The sequence below is a fragment of the Rhagoletis pomonella genome, unplaced genomic scaffold (genome assembly GCF_013731165.1).
Source record: "Rhagoletis pomonella isolate Grant_MI unplaced genomic scaffold, Rhpom_1.0 Rhpom_scaffold_00005, whole genome shotgun sequence".
NCBI lineage: Eukaryota > Metazoa > Arthropoda > Insecta > Diptera > Tephritidae > Rhagoletis > Rhagoletis pomonella.
In genome coordinates this window covers 66,753,891-66,775,910 of record NW_023458559.1, presented here as the reverse complement: position 1 = coordinate 66,775,910, position 22,020 = coordinate 66,753,891, and the positions used below count along the sequence as shown (strand labels likewise).

The 22,020-nt window shown below is 38.1% G+C and overlaps 1 protein-coding gene across 1 annotated transcript in view; it reads right to left on the bottom strand.

Moving 5' to 3' along the window:
- The window catches only part of LOC118739394 (transcription factor GAGA-like), a 30,438-nt gene extending 21,142 nt beyond the window's left edge, over window positions 1-9,296 (bottom strand). Inside the window, exons 1-2 of the mRNA XM_036470682.1 lie at window positions 9,061-9,296; window positions 7,210-7,576 (exon numbers count right to left, since the gene is read on the bottom strand). Coding sequence (XP_036326575.1) covers window positions 7,210-7,404 — 195 coding nt within the window. The 5' untranslated portion in view covers window positions 7,405-7,576; window positions 9,061-9,296. The remainder of the gene's footprint in view (window positions 1-7,209; window positions 7,577-9,060) is intronic.
- Window positions 9,297-22,020: the final 12,724 nt, after the last annotated feature.

The following is a 22,020-nucleotide window of genomic DNA, read 5'->3' as shown; positions in this document are numbered from 1 at the left end:
GAAGCCACTCTTGGGATGTTGCTTCGATGAGAAGTAATTCTTCTGACGTCGTTGTCTATACATATTAAGTATATCGATGGCTGAGTGGAAGATCGACCTATCTCGGCAGCCAGTTCGAAAACGCCCTATCTCAGAAAACTTTTCAAGAACGCCCTATTTCAGAATTTTATTGAAAAATTGAAAAACAATCTATTTCAGAATTTTATTGAAAAACACTCTATCTCAGAATTTTGTTGAAGAACGCCCTATCTCAGAACTCGGTTCAAAAATACCCTATCTCAAACGAAAATACATTGAAAATAAGCTGAGATAGGGCGTTTCTGAATCGGCAGCTGAGATAGGGCTTTATTCAACCCAATTCTCAGGTAGGGTGTTTTCCAATCAAATTCTGAAGTAGGGCGTTCTTGAAAAGTTTTTTGAGATAAAGCGTTGTTGAAAAATTTTCTGTGATAGGTCGTTTTCGAACTGGCTGCCGAGATAGGGCGATCTTCCACTCAGCCATCGATATGCAACTTAAAATGTACATTGAAATTCACGTGTAAGGCTAAATCATATAAATTTATGTATTCGCGTACATTGTAAATGGATAAGTCCTTCTAGAAGGCATGCAAGAAATTATCTTCTGGATTACTATGGAAATGTATCGTGTGTCGATCACTATTAGCTTTTTTAACTTTAATGGACATCCGCCGTGGTCGAGTATTAAGAGGCGCGAACTACCACTCCGTAGGTCCAAAGTTGTCCCACGGGAGTCATTGGCAAACCTCCGAGTGCGACAACATCAAGGCGCATACCAGGAAATCGGAGAAGCTCGTAAATTTTTTTTTTTCAAATTACATTGTCGCATACGCTCACCAATGCCGTAATACCACTTATAGTGTTATAAAAAGTGAACTGAATTGGCGAATCACTTTCAGTTTTGTTCGAACAACACACATTGGTCAATTAAAGTGGGAAGCTGTCGTTTTTAACTATATATAGTATCCAGAGCTCTGTAGCCAAGTCAATCTCTGAGCGTAGGCGCACTCACCTTTTTTTTCGAATCTCAATTTCAATACGAACAATTGAGTTTAGTAAATATTTATATCGACCTGACCCGATAACCATGCCGCACTTTTATGCTCATAGAGAAAGTAGAGCGCGCAGCGCTTTGCTTGGGATACGATGAACACTTCAAAGGCAAATTGATTTCTTTTTTGTTCTCAGAGCATATCAAGAATGGGAGGATAATTATTTGGTGAGGGTTGAAATGCAGGGTGGAGGGTTGAATAGGTAGGGAGCAGAATATCATTTGTTTTGATGCTGTGTATCAAACTTATTTTGGAATGTTGTAGCGTATTGAGTACAATCAAGCAGCTTCTGCTGACGTACTTATGTATGTACATAAAGAAAATGACAGAGCGAAGCGCAAAACAACTGGAGGCAGAAAGCAGCATGATGCGTTATCTCAGTGAGTATGTCTCTGGGCTCTTATAGTTTTTTATGTCCCATTGCTATAAATAGCGTTGGCGGAGAGGGATTGAGTCAGAGTAGCAAATGGGAGCATTGCATTGGTGGTGTTGCAGATTGCTTTACAGGTGTTGACAAAAGTGCATTGTTTACATGCGGCAGTGCACTTGCGGGTTGTAGTCAAAAGACAGGCAAATACGAATAGCAGTTTTAAGTGACGGTGTGATGGAATATACATAGTTTACATGCCAAAATGAAGAAAATAGTTTAATGTTGTAAGTCCTTCATTGTCTTTTCAGACAAACCTCAGTCATAAACAGGCCTATTCTGTTTGTTACCGAACATTTTGTAACCGGGAAATTTTGTTACCAAAAATTGTCACCAGTTCGTGTAGCCGCAATTCTAGGTACCTTGGTAACGAAGGTAACAAAATTTACCGGACAAGATTGCGCAGAATACGAAAATGGTTTAAAAATTGACAGGAACTTTATTAACCGGCAATAAAATATTTGTAAGTGTTTTTATTAAGTACATCTGATGGTAAGTGCAATAAACGTCGGTTCGCAACTAATGTAAACTGAGCCTACCAGGGTAACCCTTCGTCTGCAATTAGTAGGTCGTATGCATTATTATTTGATTGGGAGTCGCTTCGTTTTCTGAGGAAACTATAATCTAGTCATCATCCCCATCCAATGACTAACGCGTTCTCACTTGATTGGGTCTAGAGCGCATCTAGTCTAAAATTTGTAGGGAATGATGTGGGGCAAGCAAACAGGAGGACCGTGTTATGTGCAATATATCCATGATGGGCAGATGTCTGTAATGTTGAGATCTAGCCTAGTCTGACCAGCCGGGTCGGACTTTGGGTAGTATAGATTACATCTTCCCGGGAATCACTCCTTCGTCAGTAAAGAGATCGGAGGGCTGCCCTTTCAGCGCTATTAGCGACTTCGCGATGCAATTGTTCAATGCTGGCATCTTTGCCTCCCGTCACATCGGATCGCAGGTGTGCAGAGAAAATTTCTCTCTTAAAATTGTCCCATTAGGAACTCCTTTGCCCGTCTAGTTAAAGTTTTGGTAGTGTTTGCTTCAGGCGAGCCGATAGCTTAGTGTGTAGATAGCAAGAAGAAACTCGTTGCCTTTTCCTGCAGGTTTTGTGTCAAACGTTTGGAGGACAATGTTCCTGTTGAAGGGTTTACTGCTTATCAAAGCTCAAAATGTTTGCCCCGTGAAGATGGAATTTCCACACAATAAGGGATATATCCTTTTGTTTTCAAGCGCAAGTAATCAATGCATCTGACCTTCGCCATAGAAAAGATATCGGCGCTTGGGGTTTGGAAAACAATCCCACGGCGATAATTGTTTTATTTTGAGTCTCCATTACTCGACCAATTCGTTAAATTTTAGTATAATAAAGTGCAAGTTGCAAGTCGCTAAGAGTTCGCGTTGATTTTTAATAACATAACAAACGCTTTTTTCTCCCATTTAGCATGCAAATGTGCTCCAAATGTTAGCGAAAAAATTATTAAAAATCAACGCTAACTCTTAGCGACTTGCAACTTGCACTTTATTGTACTAAAATTTAATGACGTATAAAACTGCATACCCAAGATTTTATAAAAAACAAAAAAATATTTTTGGTGAAAATTTGTTTATAACTTTTCAAATTATTACTTTTTACAATTTTTTTTCATTTTGGGAGAACCCTACAACTGTTTTTAAGTAGTTTTTATTAAGTAGCTTTTATTAGCTGGAACAGAAGAATCGATCTTCTTCAAAATTTGCACCTTGCACTAAAAAATTTAATATAAACAATTATAAAATCAAAAATTGGGCTCAACTAGTCTCTTGAAAATTTTATTAGCTTTCATTTAAAAAAAATAACTAATCCAAATTGGTTTAGAAATGAAATCTCCAGTGAATTATGAACATTAGGTTCCATTTATTGACCACTGTGCGCTGTAGCTCCGCGCGTTAGCTCCGGAACATAGGAACAAAGTCCACGGTTCCGGGGTTTTTTTTCGGCACACATTTCCTGAAAAATTTAAACAATATGGCCAGGCCACATGACTCTTCTGGGCGATTATGAAAGAAACAAAAAACGATGAATAATGCATTTGAAGAGGGGAGAGCCACAAGAGGGCTATACAAAAGGTCGAACGTATAGGGAGAAAATAAGAGGTATATGCACATACATATGTAGGTATACACACAGTAACAGTAAAGAGCAGTGAGTATGTAGGTACTATCTACTGTTTGCTTTGCCACGACGTGAGTCAACACAAAAGTAGGAGAATTGGTTGGACGAAACATACACACATATGGACAAGCCGCGCAAATCCCCTGAAACGACGAGCAGTACGAGGAACGCAGTACAAGAGTGTGCATTGAATTTTCAACGAGTCAGCCAAGCGAAGAACCAGCGCCGAGACATGCGCAGTTCAAAGCTACGCTACCCGTCACTCCGCTCTTAATCCTCCAAGAGCTACAAGAGCCACTTATGTATATATATACTTCGTTCGATAAGTGGGTTTTACCACCAAATTGTGTACTCTTTCGTGCTCCCATTCTGGCGCTTACATTTCTGTAGAGGGCGCATTCAGGATTGTGGTCACTCGCTGCTCTCGCTCACTCACCAGTCTGTCTACTCGGCATCGGCACAGGTAAATAAGCAGGGGAACCGTGTGACCATTGTGGCTGTGCGACTTTTGTGACTTTGGCGATTGTAGCAACTGAATAATGCAATTTAGGCGTGTACATATATATGTATATACATACATATTTGACTTTGAATTTAAAAAAAATAATTTAGTTACATATACATATAAATTTTGAAATAGAATCTTCTGGGTGCATCATTGCAAAAGTTTAATAATTTCTTAAGAAATATAAAGAACCCATAGATCTCCCCAAGTGGTCGCATAATAAAAACTTTCTGCTGAAACAGCAAACGCTGTCGCAATCACCGGCATGCATAACTCGATTGTGACCGCCGCTCTGAGCCGAGTTCATGTCCAACAGAAATTTGAGACACATTTCATTTAAATTGGGTGCGAGCACATAAATGCGAATCTCGTTGAACCTGTTCAAGAGGCAATGATGTCACACCGCACACGGCACATTCAGAGGGAGATATTTCCTCATTCGCCTCAATTACTAATAGAAATCTTAAAAAGAAATCTCTAAAATCTGCCATGGTAGAAAATTAAAGTGGTGTTGGGCTGCGCTACTCATCTCCAACACCATCGTCGTCATTGCCACTCTACCGCCTCCACTCACGAGAAGTCTTCTTCAAAGTCATTACAACAATCAATTGTGATGGCGTTATTATTTTTTCATCTCAGCCTCTGCATAGCACACTCTCATGCACACATATTTATGTGGGTAAGTAAATTTAATACTGATAACAATAAATGCTTTTCAAAAGCGGTTGACAGTCTGGTGCCCTCTGTTGCATCTATGTACGAATTGATTATTTATACCAATAACTTTTTGAGCGAACAGCTTATGTTTTGTCTCCCCACGCTCGCAATTATCTTTGCCGGCTTAGCGCAAATAAGGCCAGAGGACGCATCAGCCCAAATATCGGACGTACAATCTCCGGAGCAAGCAAAGCAGCGCAGTGCTGGCAGCACGAGGAAGAGCGGAGCGCAAAGTGCAAGTGGTGTGCGGGTGAGCGCGGTCTACAACTATTTTCTGTGAGTTCAGTCTACAAATTAGTTGAGTATGCAGAGAAATTTTTTGGACGCATCATGTTGAGAATGAGGCCTAAAATGTGTGTCGGTCTCGCCAGTTTTCGAAGCAATCCACCAAGAATTGACCCATTTGAAAAAGATATCTCTGTTTACAAACAAACGACTACTTTTGCTTTGTTTGTTTTTGTTTACGTTTTTTTTTATTTTTTTTATAGCGTTATCTTAGTTTTAGTGCATGATTGTCCTTTAATGAGGCCACAATCCGGCCATCTTTTCAATTAGTATTGTATGCATAAAACATATTTTGCCAAACCAAATCAAAATCAAGTGTATTTGTATTCATAAAAATAGCTGTAGTGTAATAACGGTTTTTATCAAAAATTATTTCTCTGCAGGACAGTTTGTTTAGTAAAAAATATTTGGAAAAAACAACATTTATTCAATGCGCATCAAAAGCACGTACATTAGTGGGAAAGTATATTCTCTTCACACTGAACTGTGGACATTTCTGGTTGTTACTTTGTCCAGTTTGAAAAGCCAAACTATCATCAAAGTATCATCCAGGTTAGTTATCGATTTACTGCAACGGTAAATGTAGTACCCACATTTTATCGAAGTTGATGGCGAGACGATCGCCATAGCTGGTCTGCACACTGTCTTGGTGGATAGTGAATATTATTCAATACATTGGTATACGGTGTCTTCGAGGATGAAGTTTCGGTTCGTTGCGTTCCAGGGCCTTGTTTTGACTGTTACAACGGTTGCATTTATAGAGGAACTGCTTCGATAAATAACATTTTTTGCTCTTTCAACACCAACATGTGCCGTTCATCGTAAATATGACTTTCTAAAGATTGTCGGCGCCAGTTTAAAAGCCATATTTAGAGCTAAAAACTTCTCCTATTATCCTGCGACATGCCAGTCGATTTGTAATCCGCGAGTAAGGTATTTTTCTTCGTGACCCCCCCCAAGTGTTGTTGCCGATTTGACTTTGCGCGTGCGGAAAGTTAGAAAAGGCTAGAATTTAAAAATCCCGTCAGTGAAGAATCTAGGGAGGTCCATGAAGTAGTCAGTAATTTCTTGCAACGCTTTGCAAAACCTTTTACTTCGCTGTCTAGAGCATAAGCTGCGCGAGCTTTGAGGGTATAGTCTCCTAGGAATGTAGACCGAGCTCTAACTATATATATATACAGTATTGGCCATATTTATAGCACCCCCATTTCAAAGTGCTATTCTTTACCACTTATGTTTAATTATTAATTTTTAAGAATTTTAAATTAAAATACAGTTCATTCTCTAACAAAACCCATATAGACCCAAGTTTTAAACTTTGTAAAAGACCATAAAAAAAATTCAACAAATTTTCACCTAAATTTCAAACTTTTTCTCAGAAGTGTTAGAATTTTTTTGAGTACGCAGTTGTATAGCCCATTCAATTTTAGTCTAACAATGTGCAAGTTTCAAGTGGCTACAAATAACCGTTGATTTTTTAGATTTTTTTTGTCGCATTTGCTTCCATATACCTAACGAATAAACAGAATTTATTTTTATATGGAAGAAACCCGCGACACCTTCAGCGAAACAAATTCTAAAAAATCAATTTTTTAGTTTTCTACAAGTTTTAAATTTGGGTTTATATGGGTTTTGTTAGAGAATGAACAGTATTTGAATTGAAAATTCCTAAAACTAAATAAATAAACATGATTGGGAAACAAAATTTTACTTTGAAATGGGGGTACTATTGTATTGGCCAATACTGTAATTTTTTTGTTTTGTTGCGCTATGAATGAGTTTTACCCCAAACTACACCTGCGATTGATTTTTAGTTATCAAGCTATTTTCATTACATCTCCACGAATAATTCTTTGTTAAGATTATATTTTAACTGCAGACGACATCACACAAGTTCGCACTTTGACTAGGCCAGACTAATTTGTAAAAATAGTTACTTTTAAATATATGTGCATACATATGTATGTACTATGTAAACAAACCTATTGTAAACAAGTGTAAAGGTTTATAATTGAAATAAATGTCAATATTTAAAAATGTAAAACTAACTTACCTTTAGCAGATCCAGTAGAAATGGAGACGCTGCACATAATACAATTTTATGCGCTGGAAAACTGCGCCCGCCAGCAGCCAAAGTGCAGTCCACCAAGTCATTGTGACAGCGCAAAAGTTGAATGGCCGTCACCAGTGACGAGCCATAGTCGCCCCACGTAAGGGAGTAAAGTGAGTTCATTGGCAATGCCATCATCGGGCCGACTTTTCAACAACGCCGTCAAGCGTCGTTGTTTCTGGTCACTTTTACAATAAATTATAAGGAAAAAATTAAAAAATTCCGAGTTTCTACCTCCGCTGGAAGCACTGTATATCCCAACGAAATCAGCAACTCAAATATTTATGGCCGCTTTATTACAAGTGTAAAACTGCAATTAGAAAAAAGAAAAAAATTAATTTGTTTACATGTATTTAAGTACATATTCAGACTATAAATTATTTAATGAACCATACACTAGTACCCCACCAAATTTTTGAAACCAACCACGACCAGTGTTGCTAAACCCCCACTGTTGCGCCTATCACTTGCCACCCATATAACCTGCATACATTTCTCTAACAATTTTCTCTACATTGCCACTGTGCTTGTGTTTAATTTTTTCTTTACCTTTTTGGTGCATTTTTATTGTACAAAACCTGAAAGCGCAAAGTGAAATTTCAAAAGGCCGATGCTGGCTCCAAAGCCCCCACGCCCCTACCGACTTCTCCCATTGCTTATCTTTGACGTAAGCAGCGAGCTGACGCCAGCCAACGCGAGTGCATCCACATGTCTCACTCGCTCTCATGCGCTCTACTTTACTCGCTGCTATCATGTAGGTAGGGGAAATGTTGGCTTGAATTACATACGGCTACGATGAAGTCGTCGCTGGCAACTCTCTCACACCCTCTCTGTCGCTCTTATTTAAAAGCAATTGCAAAACGATGAACAATTGAACGTCTGCTTTTAACTTGCTCTGGGCCCCACTCACTTTGCTGCAAAAAAAGATATTCTACTGCGCAGTGCTCACGTCGACGCAAGCAAAAAGCAACAACAATTTCAAAGTCTCTAGCTAAATTCATTCGCTCCAACCCATATGACAGAAAAAAACCAATTGCCTTGGGCAGAGTACAAAACACACACACAAACGTCGTTTGCCAACGTAATCAAGAGTGTACGCTCCCCTCCTCTGATTGTTGATTCAGCTGGATATGGGAGGTATGCGAGTTTGTGTGTGTACGCCCGAATACGCCAAACATATCGATATTTCGTTAAATGTATTTGCAAATTAAATTTACTATACATATGTGTCTATCTATCGCCTCAAAGTGCCTACTTAGCAATTATAATCCAAGTTTGATAATTTACATTTGAGAATTCGCTGAAATAATTATTCCTTATACTTTGCGTTGGCGCATGGCGTACGGAGGTTTGGAGCCAAAAGTACTTGCAATTGATGGCCCCAACAGGCACACGAGAAGGCAACCCACTAGTAAAAAAAAATGGTTTTCTTCGCCACTTCTGCGAATGCTTATACGTCTATAAGCTGTACAGTTTGCACTAGCGCCACGACACAAAATTTAAGTTTTTCCAATGCGAAGCAGCAAACTAAAGTGAAAATAAAAGCTTATAAAAATAAGTAGCATACATATGTATTAAATATAGCAAAGGATGCCGATTTCTCTACACCAGAAGCTAGTATTTTCAAGCTGAGGCCCCAATGACACCGATTGGCGTTTAGTAAAACATTTTTCCAGCCACATTTTCAACATCTCTAGGTTTTCTTTTAGAAAAACTTTACAGCATTGACTTTTGCCCCAATATTGCTAATTTTTATTTTATTTTTCCACTTTTTATTTGCACTCTCACACTCACTTTGTAAATAATAAACGCCAAACAAAAAACACTTGCGGATTATGTCTCTGTTTTTAAAGTTTCCCGCTTTACAAAATCTATGAAAGAATCTTCTGAATTTATTTTTGTTCTCAGAGTGGGCTCTAATATGGATGAAAATCTCACAGAGCAGCCAGCCAGCCAAAACTCTGCTTTTGCTGCTTCTGCTTTCACAATTTCTGTTGCTCACGACTACTCGCCAACGTAGAAAATTTCCAACTGAAAAATTTGAGTTCGATCGAATTTCGTTTGCTACACTCGCTCGCTTCTCGGCGCTCGCTCGAAGTACGCTCGGCGTGCATGACAAAGCCGCATCGAAGACAACGAACTTCCCCACCACCGACGTTGCGCCGTCTCACACTTGAGCTGTTGACGTTGGCAGCGTCGAGTAGAGCTACCCCGACTAAGTTATTTAAATGTCCAAAAAAAAAATTCTGAATACGTACAAACTTGTAACAGTAAATTTTTGTTCTAAAATTGCATGGTAATATGGTACTGACATGTAAAAATTGGCAGTTCTTAGTGAGAAAAATACAAAAATTTTGCTGTTCGCGTACACAAAAATCCAGCAAAGTAGGAGAAATTGAGAGACAAAAATTTTGATGAGAAGCTGCTTGTTTCCGTTGGAAAAATTTTTGCCAGCAGCAATTTACCAGTACGAAACACAGCTGATCAAAATCATCCGTTTGCAATTTATGAAAATTATGAGATTTATTTTGATGATTTTTAAGTTCAAAATAACTTATTAGAACTGGATATGCTTCGAAAGAAAGCAAATATTGATTTACTTACTTTTGCTTAGCGAATTTCTTTAGGCATATTTTTAATTTATATTATTTTCATGTTTTCTTATTTATGCTTTTGTATGTAAACGAATACGCGAATTATTTTAAGGTCAAATTTTTAATATCGCTTTTTGTACTTTATCTGCTATAACGTCCCCGTCTTGACCTTAAGTGACCAATTTGATGTTTTGATAGAGAACCAAACAAATTTCTAAGTCAAATAGGAAAAACTTACAAGTGCCATTTGAAGATGACAATAAATCTCAGTTGAATGTAGTATTAAGGAAAAAATAGTTTAAGAAAAGATTTGCACACATATAGATCTGCAGTCTTCGAAGACAATTAGAGAAGTGTGAATCTATTAGTAAAGCGTGAATATATTGCTATTGTCTTTGTACAATTGTCCTTTATAGACCCCAAGTTACAATTGATATTGAAATCTCTCATTTCAATAGTGATTCGTAAATTATTAAACGGCAACCCTACGACCAATTTACTATCGTGCTCGTTTAACAATACAAGTTTTTGTCTCTATACGGATGAAAATTTTGGTCGGTACGTTGCTGTGGCAGTGTGGATTTTTTTTGTGCATTGCTTGCGAGCATACGTTTTGTAAATAGAGCAAGATGGCCGCTCTTCTCAAAGTACAGTTTTCTACAATACCACGAGAGCGTTACCAGATAGATGCGTTGAAGAGAAGAAAAACCAATGTAATTATTCCAATTAGAATTGGATACATCATTGTCAAAGATTTAATGAATGAAAGTAAAATGAAATGAATGCAAATTTCTAATCTCACTTCCCCTCTTTGATTGTGGATTACTCTGCTCACAGCCTCTTCACATAAGCGTAAGAAGAGAAGACTCTTTGGAAATGTCTACAAATGTGTAAACTTTCCCTAAGACAGGATTTTCCGGTTCCGTTAGTGAGGGCTTTGCTGTAATTATTTTAAAAGGTATGCATCCGGAAGAAAGTATTGACAGAGAATTTGTTTTACAATGTATGCAACATACATAGTACATACGTACTTTATTTGAATTTTTTCGCACCTTAATATAGAAAGGCCCTATCTCACATCGTCGCTGAAATACAAAAGGCCGTAACTAAGTCAAAATCCGAAATTACCTTTTTGATGCATTTGATCGCATTATAAGTCCCCAAATCATTTTAAGCAATAAAATTTTGTAGTCAGTTATGGCTTTTTTGCATGTCAGCGACTATATGAGTAAGGGTATTTCTATATTAAGATAACGGTATGTAGCTTATACTACAAACAAAAAATAAAATGCCTAAACTCTGTGCAAAACCCAGGAAAATTCAATAAATTTGGCATAAGTTTGCAACTTTCTAATCAGATTTTTAGAAAACTTTTGAAAATGCAGTTTCGCACTGACTTTTAGTATAATAAAGTTTGAAGTTGCCAAAAAATCGCGTTGACCTTTGAAAAAATTTTTGCTGACAGTGTCACGCAATTCTTCCATACAAGGTACTATATATATACATACATATGTATGTTCGAAAATTTGTTTCTAATAAAATAATAATGCGCTCTTGGGATTCGGAGGAAACTATTTTCATTGAGAAGTAACTTATGATCCTTTTGCTCTCGAAGGTGTTTTCAACGATATCCAAATCCCTTTTTTGTTAGAGCTAAAGTCAGGTTTTTTTTCAAAATTGTGCTACTTTCTCAAACATTTTAATGGTTCTTTCCTTATAACTCAAATGTTGTCTTCTTGGCAAATGCGTTGCGTTATAAATGGGCATTACCTAAATGTTAGCTCCAAAACAGCGGTAAAGTCATATCATGCTCAAAAATGTCGACTATCGAATGAATGGCAGCACCAAAAGCCAACAGCTAGTTGCTAGTCCACCAAATCGAACAAGCAAGCACTAAAATATACGACGACTGGCTGCCGTACGATAACGTGCATTCATATGAATGTACATAGGTAAATATGTATGTACATATGTACATATCAGGGATGAAAAATGGAAATTTCAGATTGTACCTAATATCATAAAATAAATGTACCTAAATGAGACAGATTGTACCTAAAAAAAGTTACATCAATCATTTGTAGTTTTTTTTATAAATTGTATTTAAAACAGGATTACAAAAGATGGATTTACTTTAAACATGATTAGGTTTTTTTTAACTGGGCCTTTATCTATAGACTATAGTCTAATGGGAATCGTAGAAGCGTTGTTTTTGTCTACTGAAAAATATTAGCGAAAAAAGAACAAAAAACACACTTTAAAAACATACACTTTAAAACACATTTCTTTATCCAGCATTTTATAAAACAACAGGAAAAGTCTGCTAATTTATCCGATTCCTTTTAATAGGTGCAGCAAGTCTAGAGAAAATAATCAAATTGCCGTAAGTAACTTCGAAAGCATTTTAAATATATGTATGTATGTATTTTCAGAAATCAAAAAGCGAATATGGGTCAAATAGCTATAGTTCTCATCTAAAGAAAATATGAAATTTGAAGACATCCTAGACACTGGACCGTATGGGCAAATAAAGGCTGGGCTCGAATCGCCACATACGATATCGTACTACTCGTCACTTAAAACACTTTTTTTTGATTATGACATACGTGAACGTACTCTTTGTCCCATTCAGCTTATACTGCCTGACGTATCACGTAATTTTCTTTCGTATCGTTTTCGATTCGTGAACGGATGTTACGATTCGAGCCCTGGTTTTCATTATGTCATATTTTGACAACAAAATTTGTCGACATATTTTGACACACCTTTCTTTCCTTTATAACTACCTTTATCGATGATATTATGGGCCAAAAACTTACCAATAGCCGCTTTAGCAGCGCATGTACACGCCTGAAAGCCTATTATGATCTAAATCAATCAAAAGACCATTTTTAGACCCATTTGACAATTGGTTTTCACTCATTTGACCGTAAATTCCATTGAATTAATAGAAAAAAAACAGCGGTCGTCCCTCGGCAGGCAATGGTAAACCTACGAGTGTATTTCTGCCATGAAAAACAGCTTCTCATAAAAATACAATCGCCGTTCGTAGTCGGCGTAAAACTGTAGGTCCCTCCGCTTTGTGTGACAACATCAAGGCGCACGCCACAAATCGGAGGAGAGGCTCGGCCAAACACTAACATATGTGTAAGCGCCAATCTATTATTATTATTATTATTAAGTAAAGTGTTAATTTTTCGTAGTGGCTGCTCTAAATGCAATGTAAAATGTTTAAGATAATACATAATATAACTTTTTTAATTTCTTCCTATTGACCACTTTTCTTTATAATTGTTTATTCTTCAAAATGAAAGCGAAGTATTTCCCGTGCCTATAAGTAAATATATTAGCACGGTAAAGGAAAAAAAAACTAAAAATGCATCTGATCAAAAGATGATTGTACCTAAAATCTAGTGGCTGTACCTAATGTAGCTTTAAGTCATCAAACGTCGGAGAAAGGTACAGCTGTACCTACTTTTTCATCCCTGGTACATATGAACAACTTTATGTAGAAATCCGGTGACTGCCGTCCACCATCACCAAATGCCAGCACTACTAAAGCTAATCCCAGCCAGCAACAACGTGAAGAGGGAAAAATATCAGCAAAAACCTTAACAAGTTGAGGTCTGCTCCAACGAGCTCACCGATTTCTTTTCGCAACTAGCAAAACACGTACGCAGAAATCGAATGTTTTGTCTCATTCTCATGCGCGCTCGTGTGCCTCAAAACGATGGGCGGTAAGGTGGAGCTATGGAGGGAAAAAGCTAACATACAAGCGTCTATGTGGGTACACATTGAATTTATTTTAGATAGAAGTCATGTAGTTGTTGCGAGTGGCGAGTTTAGCTAAAATATGGCCTCGAGCGTATAAATGAGTGGATGTTTGTACATACATATGAATGAATGTGTGCCAATGTGTTGGGGAGTGCCGACGTTGGAGACGATACATATCTATAAAAGTTGTTGGTTTTCAACATACAAAGAGCTAATGGGCGAGTGGCCAGACGAGCGTACGGACGGTCATAAAAAAGTATACATATATACATACAAACATATGTATGTTTGAATGTTGTACAAATAAATGATATTCACACGTATATACATATGTACGTATGTATGTATATTAAAATCTGTCTTGTATACTAGAAAAGTTTCAGGTACAAGCAAAAATTGCCAACAATACGAATGCGAGACATCAACAGCCATATTCAGACTTAAAATACATAATGCAAAATATAAGGTTTTTAGAAAAACAATTGCATAAATAATAGAAAACTTTGCTTTTCAGACGCATTTAGCACACACTTGTGTATGTACAAACGTACAAACAAATGCACTACGTATGTTTGTACATAACTACAATATTTCAAAAATAAAATTCACTTTGTGACTTCCAAGGCATTGACGCTGACTGACATGAATGCACCAAGCCGATCCACTGGAGCATATTAATTGTTGCGGTTTTGCGGGGGTGTGCCAGTGATTCAAAATAGCCTTAAAATATACAGCATATTGAGTACAGTCACGAAAAACGCCGTACACAATTGCCAGTTGCAGCTAATTACAAAGGTTTGCACTTTTTCTTCCGAAAAGCTAAGTATTTCACAATATTTGCGCGTTTAATAAGCAATTTGTTGCGCCTATTTTTTTCGTATCGCTGCTTACAAGCACCTATTTCCCGCCTTAATCTCCATCAAGCCGCCGTGTCCATAGCAATGCTTCATAGGTATCAGCGGTGCCGTGCGCTTTGAACTACCACTACTTTGGCACTCAGAAGCCAGAAAATTTCACGGTCCTCTACCGAAAGTGTTTTATATTAAATGGACGAAAACAACGGGCGACGACTCGCACTTGTTATTACGGGAGCGCCATTGGTAAGGAGCGGCAGTCTGTCAGTGACAGAGAGTTGCGCTGGCGACCAACACAGAATAATAGAGACAGGCAACCAAAGCCAGCGAGCCAGACAGCAAGCCAGCCATCTCCAATGGCTGCGAGTCAATTTAGTCAATCTAAAAGACTAAAAAAAAACCAAAAAATCCTATTGTCAATGCTGCGTCGTTCTCAAACTTATCTCTAGAGTGCTCCAGCGACAGAGAAGGCTGTTCGAATGCATGCAGGCATGCTTCTCCTGCGGCCTCTTGACATCTCAATCGAGAAAGTACTCCCATTTAAAAAGGTGTTTATTCCAATATGATAAAGAAGCGAGCGGCGATGTAAGGGAAAATTCGGTTTCTTGTTTTTTTTTGGTTAGTCAAAATCAAAACAGAGAATCCCACACTTGGTTTGTGAGTAATAACATACGTTTGCTATAATAAGTATATGTACTCATGCGGTCTACTATGATTGAACTACAAAAAAAAAAATATTTATGTGCATGCGTATGTGCATACAGATGTATGTATTCTCAGTAAAATGCAATGCAATTTCATCTATGTATGTACGTGTGTTTCAGTCTAAGCGCATTGGGAATGCAAGGCGCAACGTGCACAGTGAGTCCTCTCAAGGTCGTAAGTGAACTATTTATTAACGGTTATACCGGTATTTTCGCACGCTTTGTGTTTCAGTAAATTTTTAGCAATTATTGCCGGCGTCGAAACCAAGGCAGGTTTATATTCGATATCTGTGTTTTGAGCTAGAAGAAATAGTACAAATAAAATTTTTTAGCTTCCATATTTCTGTAAATTTTTAAGCTTTAGGAAAAAGGGTTCGAATGAACGAACTGAAACGTAATGGAAAAAATTCGAAAACCTAACCTGAAAAAAAAAAAAATATTTGGCGCTGACATTTTTTGCCCGAGCTTCTCCTCCATTTTGAGGCAAATAGTATCAAATTTTTCCAGCGATCAAGATCGAACCTGGTCCCAATGAGGGGTAGCATACACCTCTACGTAACCATTATGTTACTGTGGCCCAGTAAAAAAACTGCAACACTTGTGTTGACTTGGCTATAATTTCTGCCAAGCCAGAGAATTAAAAGTAAATGCGCTGTTTGCCTGTGGATTAGGTGTAGGTGCCGAGATATTACTCTTTAATTTGTGAAAAGTTTCAAGTTTGTAATCTGTTAATATGAGGCAGTCTTATCGATTTTCTATCAGGAAAAGTCGCAATATTTGTGACACCCACATATAATTACCCAGTGGGAAAAGTAGTAATGCATTCCATGCGTGATAAATAATAAAATGTATTTCTTATTAATTTTACATCCAATTACTCTTTAATATATAATCAGCTTTCTAATGTATTCAAAAAGTCCCAAAAATTTAATATTAAATCACATTCATTTCTCGATACTAGGTAATGCAAAATTAAATGCCCCACTTTTCTTAGGACATCACCCTGGGGAAAAAAAAGCATTTTCGAATGTGAAAAGGGTTGTTTTACTGATTATTTTTTCGATTCCTATACATTTCATTTTCCCACTGGGTATAGTTATATATTTATAAAAATATAGTATATTCTTTAACAAAATCCATATAAATCCAAGTTTAAAACTTTGTGCAACATTTAAAGAAAAAAATCAACAAACTTTTGTAAAAATTTCGAGATTTTGAGTTCGATTTTGCGCACGCCCCGACGGCAGACGGCGGCAGTACCAGACACCAGCATAGAAATATCCATAAGGCCACTTGGGTATCCCCTGAGCAAAGAACGAAGAACTAAATAGATCACGTTGTGGTAGAAGGAAGATATGCTTCGAGAGTTCTTGATGTGTGTTCTATCCGAGGAGCCAACATCGACTCGGATCACTACCTTGTTGTAGCCAAGGTCCGCATGCCAACGCGGCGAAAGTTCGACGTCGAGAAGCTGTGTTCACAACAGACAGCCTAGAAATTTCGCAATCGACTCTCAATCCTGCTTAAACAAGAAATTCCAACGATCGGATATAAATGAGCAATGGGAATGCATCTCCCAATCACTTCGTGCCGCTCCGGAAGAAATGGTGGGATACTAGCGCCCACGCAGGAATAACTGGTATGACTGACCTGACGGCTGCTGCAGAGAAATACGCGGCACACAAAGCCACCCTGCAGCCAATAGCTACACGAGCGACAGTGGAACGATACCGGGAGATGAGGAGGGAAGAGATACGTCTATTCAAAGGAAAGAAACGAGAGGCAGCAAAACGTGAATGCGAAGAGCTTGAGATGCTGGCAGATAGGAATGCGGCTCGAAAATTCTATCAGAAAATAAGGCAGCAATGTAATGGTATCAAGACCGCGGCTGGTTCATGCAGAGATGAAGATGGAAATTTGGTAACAGATGTCCAGAATACACTTGGGATATGGAGGTAACACTTCTCAACGCTTCTGATGGTAATACAGGTGGCGCGTTTGAAGAAGAAGCTCACGTTCCTCCACTTGACCAAGACGAGGTGAAAACAGCAATATGGCGGCCTAAAAACAACAAAGCCCCCGGAGCCGACGGTATTCCGGCTGAGCAGTTCAAAGCCGGCGGCGAAGAGCGGGTCGGTCGCATGTACTAGCTATTAAGCAGAATTTGGTCTGATGCATGCATGCCGGAAGATTGGACTCTAAGCGTACTTTGCCCAATCCATAGGAAGGGAGATCCCGCCGTTTGCGCCAATTATCGCGGAATAAGGCTTCTTAATATTGCATACAAGGGCCTGTCGACTGTACTGTGTGAAAGACTGAAGCCCTTTACGAACCAACTGATTGGGCCTTATGGCTTCAGACCTGGTTAGTCAACCATTGACCAGATTCAAGAAAAAAAAAACACTCGATAATCAAATCGACACACACCACCTTTTTGTTGATTTTAAAGCTGCTTTCGATAGCACGAAGGGAATCTGCCTTGCCATGTCTAAATTTGGAGTCCCCGCAAAACTAATACGGCTATGTAGAGTTACGTTGAGCACAACTTACAGCTCCCTCAAAATTGGGAAGGACCTCTCCGCGTGGTTTGAGACCAAACGAGGTTTTAGACAAGGAAAGCGTTATAAGAGCTGCCAATCTGAATCGCAGCGGCACCATATACAGCAAAAGCACGATTCTACTGGCGTATTGAAAAGCAGAGCCCTCTCTCGACGAACTAAAAATCCTGCTCTACAAATCACTAATCATGCCCGTCCTTTTGTATGGCGCAGAAACATGGACGAGGTGTAACAAAGGTGAAAAGGCTTTGGAGGCTTTCGAGAGAACTATTCTTCGCAAGATCTATGGCCCTGTTAGCGTGGGCGACGAGTACCGAAAAAGATGGAATAAAGAACTGTACGAGCTTTTTAACGACATGGCCATAGTTTAACGCATACAAATACAACAATTACGCTGGCTTGGACATGTTGTACGCATGGATGACGACGGTCCGATGAAAATACCCTTCGACTCCGCACCCATGAGTGGACAAGGAAACAAGGGCGCCCACGAACACAATAGAAGGACCAAGTGCAGAAGGGCCTGTCCGCACTTGGGATGAACAACTGGCGCAAATCTGCAAATGAGAGAGGCAACTGGCGAAGATTTTTGTTGTCAGCCCAAACCGACAAACGGTTGTAGTGCCCAATAAGAAGAAGAAGAAGAAGATATCAATTAAAGTTCCGGTCGCCAATTAAAATGAATCAAGCACTTGGGAACTCGCTTTTTCATCTGCCTGGCAGGGAAACTGTCGGACCTTCTCACCTGACCTGATTTCACATAAACTATAATAACACGTTAGAATAACCCTAGTTAGAGGTATGAGCTGAAACCTAGTAGAAGTCTTAATACACGTCTTCCTTACTTAAACTAAATTGGCAAGCGCTAGAAATTTTGTCTCGCAAATGATGCAAAAACCGCACAGGTTTTTTGAATTTTCAAGACGTCTCAAACATCCAATGTCTCTGAAGAAATGATGACTTCAAAAAAAGGCGCGATTTTGCTTAAATTTACCGCTATAGATTTGGTTTTCAAAACACTGTTGGTTTGTTGATTTTTGCGCCAAATCTCACTACCGCTTATCTTGTAGATAGGTATGTATGACGTGCGTATATATTATGTATCTGAGTAGATACAACTGCATACTACATACTATGTGTATATCTACCGCTCTACTATGCTCTGTGTTCTCTACCCTAATAAAATGAATGCTGAAGAAATTCTTTGCGAACCAAAGCAACAGCAACAATATACCCTAAATACGATGAGAACAAGCATCAAAAACCACTTTTAGTACGCTGAACCCAAATAAGAACAGTCGACAGTAGAGTCATTTCAGCAAATAAGCTGCCTGCCTTGGAGAACGTGACGAGTAAAAGACGTTGAAACAGTAATAAGGAAGTTGAAGAGCAAACAATAAACGAATGAAACTTCGAAACTTACCCTCAAGTAGGAAATACAGTATGTACATAACTGTGGCCATAAGCAATAACCGCCTAAGGCGAATAACCTGAATTCGAGAAAAAACGTTTTAAACATTTGGATTGTAATGTTATCCTTATGGCGAAACCAAAGTATGTTCGTCTATAACTTTTTAGATGGCCGAGCTGGCGATACACATGTAATAGTAGTTGCAGAATACGATAGCATATATATCTCAATTCTTTCTTAAGTCGACTTAGGCGGTTATTGCTTATGGCTACAGATATTTGCAAATGCTGGTATTTAGGTAGGTAAATTTGAAGCCTGAAGTCATACAGGTAGTCATTTTATTACACTCTATCCGCTCCATGTTGCTTAGAATGTTGTTTTCTGCACGTAGGTACGAGTATCTGGCCGTGAAATCTGCAACGCACTCGATACACTACGTAAAACTCGAGTAAAAGCGGTTGGAAATTAAAATCAGCTACAACACATCTCAACATGTACATACATATATACAGTGGCGAGAATGTAAATAGGGAAAGCAGATTTCAGGCCTATCGCTGATTCCGAACGAATCCCGTCGGGAATAAATCTCCAGTCACGGATTCGGGAAAAATCCTATCGGCAATTCCGACGTTTTTCGCAGTTAGTGCTGCCAGCTACGTACATATGTAAACTAAGTTCGAATCAGTTCTACCAAATTTTTAAATGAAACTCAGCATGAGTTGTTGTAATAACATGCAGATATTAGATTAATAACACAGGCCGACAAAATTTTTACTCAGAAACCAGACTATACTTTTCCGAAGGTTTTCGGTGCGCTGAATTCAAATCTGGCCACAGCCAAGCCAGAGTAATTTTTCTCAAAAAAATACAAAAAAGGTGTTAAAGTACAAGTCTTTCTCTTTGAAATGGCGTTGAGTTTGCTTAAATATCTTTTTGCTTCGCAGAGATATTACAATTTTAAGTTTACGGATTTTCCAGAACAAGAAGTGCTGCGGATAGTACACATGGCCGCTATGTTACTTACATGATTTTCAAGATATAGAAAAATTGGAAAATCCGTAAACTTAAAATTGTAATATCTCAGCGAAGCAAAAAGATATTTGAGCAAACTCAGAGCCATTTCAAAGAGAAAGACTTGTACTTTAACACCTTTTTTGTATTTTTTTTTTTTCAGAAAAATTACTCTGGCTTGCATATTTACACAACTTCAAAAATGGGCAAAAACGGCATTTTTTGCACTTATAGGTTAGAATATCTCAAAATCCTGATGTGATAGAGCAATTCTGTGTCCAGATTTGAATTTAGCGCACCGAAAACCTTCGGAAAAGTATAGTCTGGTTTCTGGGTAAGGAGATCGGTCTTATTTTGTCGGCCTGTGTAATTTATTTTTTAGTTTTATAAAAAACTTTGGGTTAAATAAGGATGCGTTCAAATACGTATTGTATGTGGTACAAGATGTTTTAGAACCGAGCCATAAAACAGGCGTAACAACACTAGGCCATGTAGAGGGTACTCTGCGATTTCTGGCAGAGGGTGGATACCAGCATGATGTCGGAAAGGATCAAGATGTAGGAATGGTGCAATCAACAGTGGTCACGATGTTGAAAAGATGTTTGGTTGTAATGGAGGAGAAGTTGTGTCCGGAATGGATTTTATTGCAAATGAGTAACGAAGAAAAAAGGCAAGCTAGAAAATATTTATTTCCAAGAACGCGATTTCCTGGCGTTATTATGTGCGTCGATGGCACATATATTAAAAAGACAGCTATAATAAACAGCAACTTCCTCCCAAAACTCTGCACATTCTTTAAACCCCTGTGCTTTGTCTGCCCGGTCCATGATCAGGCTCAGAAATTCTTCTTGCATTTTTTCCCCAAGTCAGTGTAGAATATCTTGTTTGGTTTTTTGTTTGTTTCTATGTTTTAATTAGTTTTATTAGTTATTTTCCAGCCAAACAAAAACGTTCGTATAATTTTTCACGCGAAACTGTCAAAATTCCATTTCACTCGGAATGTTTCTCGGAAATCTAGTTAAAAAGTTCAAAATTTTTATGAAACTTTGCCGAATTTTGCTAATTTTTTTACAAAATTTTAAATTACATGGTTTTTGTTATTTGTTTTTTTTTTGTTATTTTTGGCTTTATAACAATTATATTCAACAATTTCATTGTGCTTGAGGCCGTTTTTATGAAAAACTACAATGATTTACATATAGGTAGAAGTTATAGCTGCTATTTCGGAGATCCCACAATCAGATTTTTTTGATAAATAACCGAAAGCGAAATGGCCAAACAATGCCAAAATGTTTCTGCCCTTTTATATTTTCGCCACTGTATGTATGTATGTATGCACATTAGGGTGCTTTTTCTTGCGAATATGGTTGTTTTCACTCCTACCTCGAAATTTTGTGGAAAATAGCGAAAAAAAGCTCCCTGAAAATTGAACCCTTGATATTAACATTAAGTACTCGCCCAAGGCGTGCAAAGATTTCCCATATAAAATACACGTAAACTTTGATTTTTTTTCTTCAAAAGTCTACAGCTCAGATGTAGTTTATGGTATATCTTGGTCAATGATGGGTTTTCTTCGAAATTGAATGCTCTACAAAAGTGCTCATTGCGGTGTAATCCTAACTCCCCAGCGAGGTAGTACGAGTCGCTAAACCCAATTTTTTCAAGAAATTATCGTTTTTTGGCGCTATCTCGAAAATAGCAAGAGCTACAAAAAAAAATAGCAAAAACAAACAAACAACAGACAAACTTCTAGGACATTCAATTTCCTACAAAAAAGTTCTGCAACACCAAATGGCTAATATCTACATTTCTTGAGATGTTGGACTTTGAAGTTGATCAACAATTTCT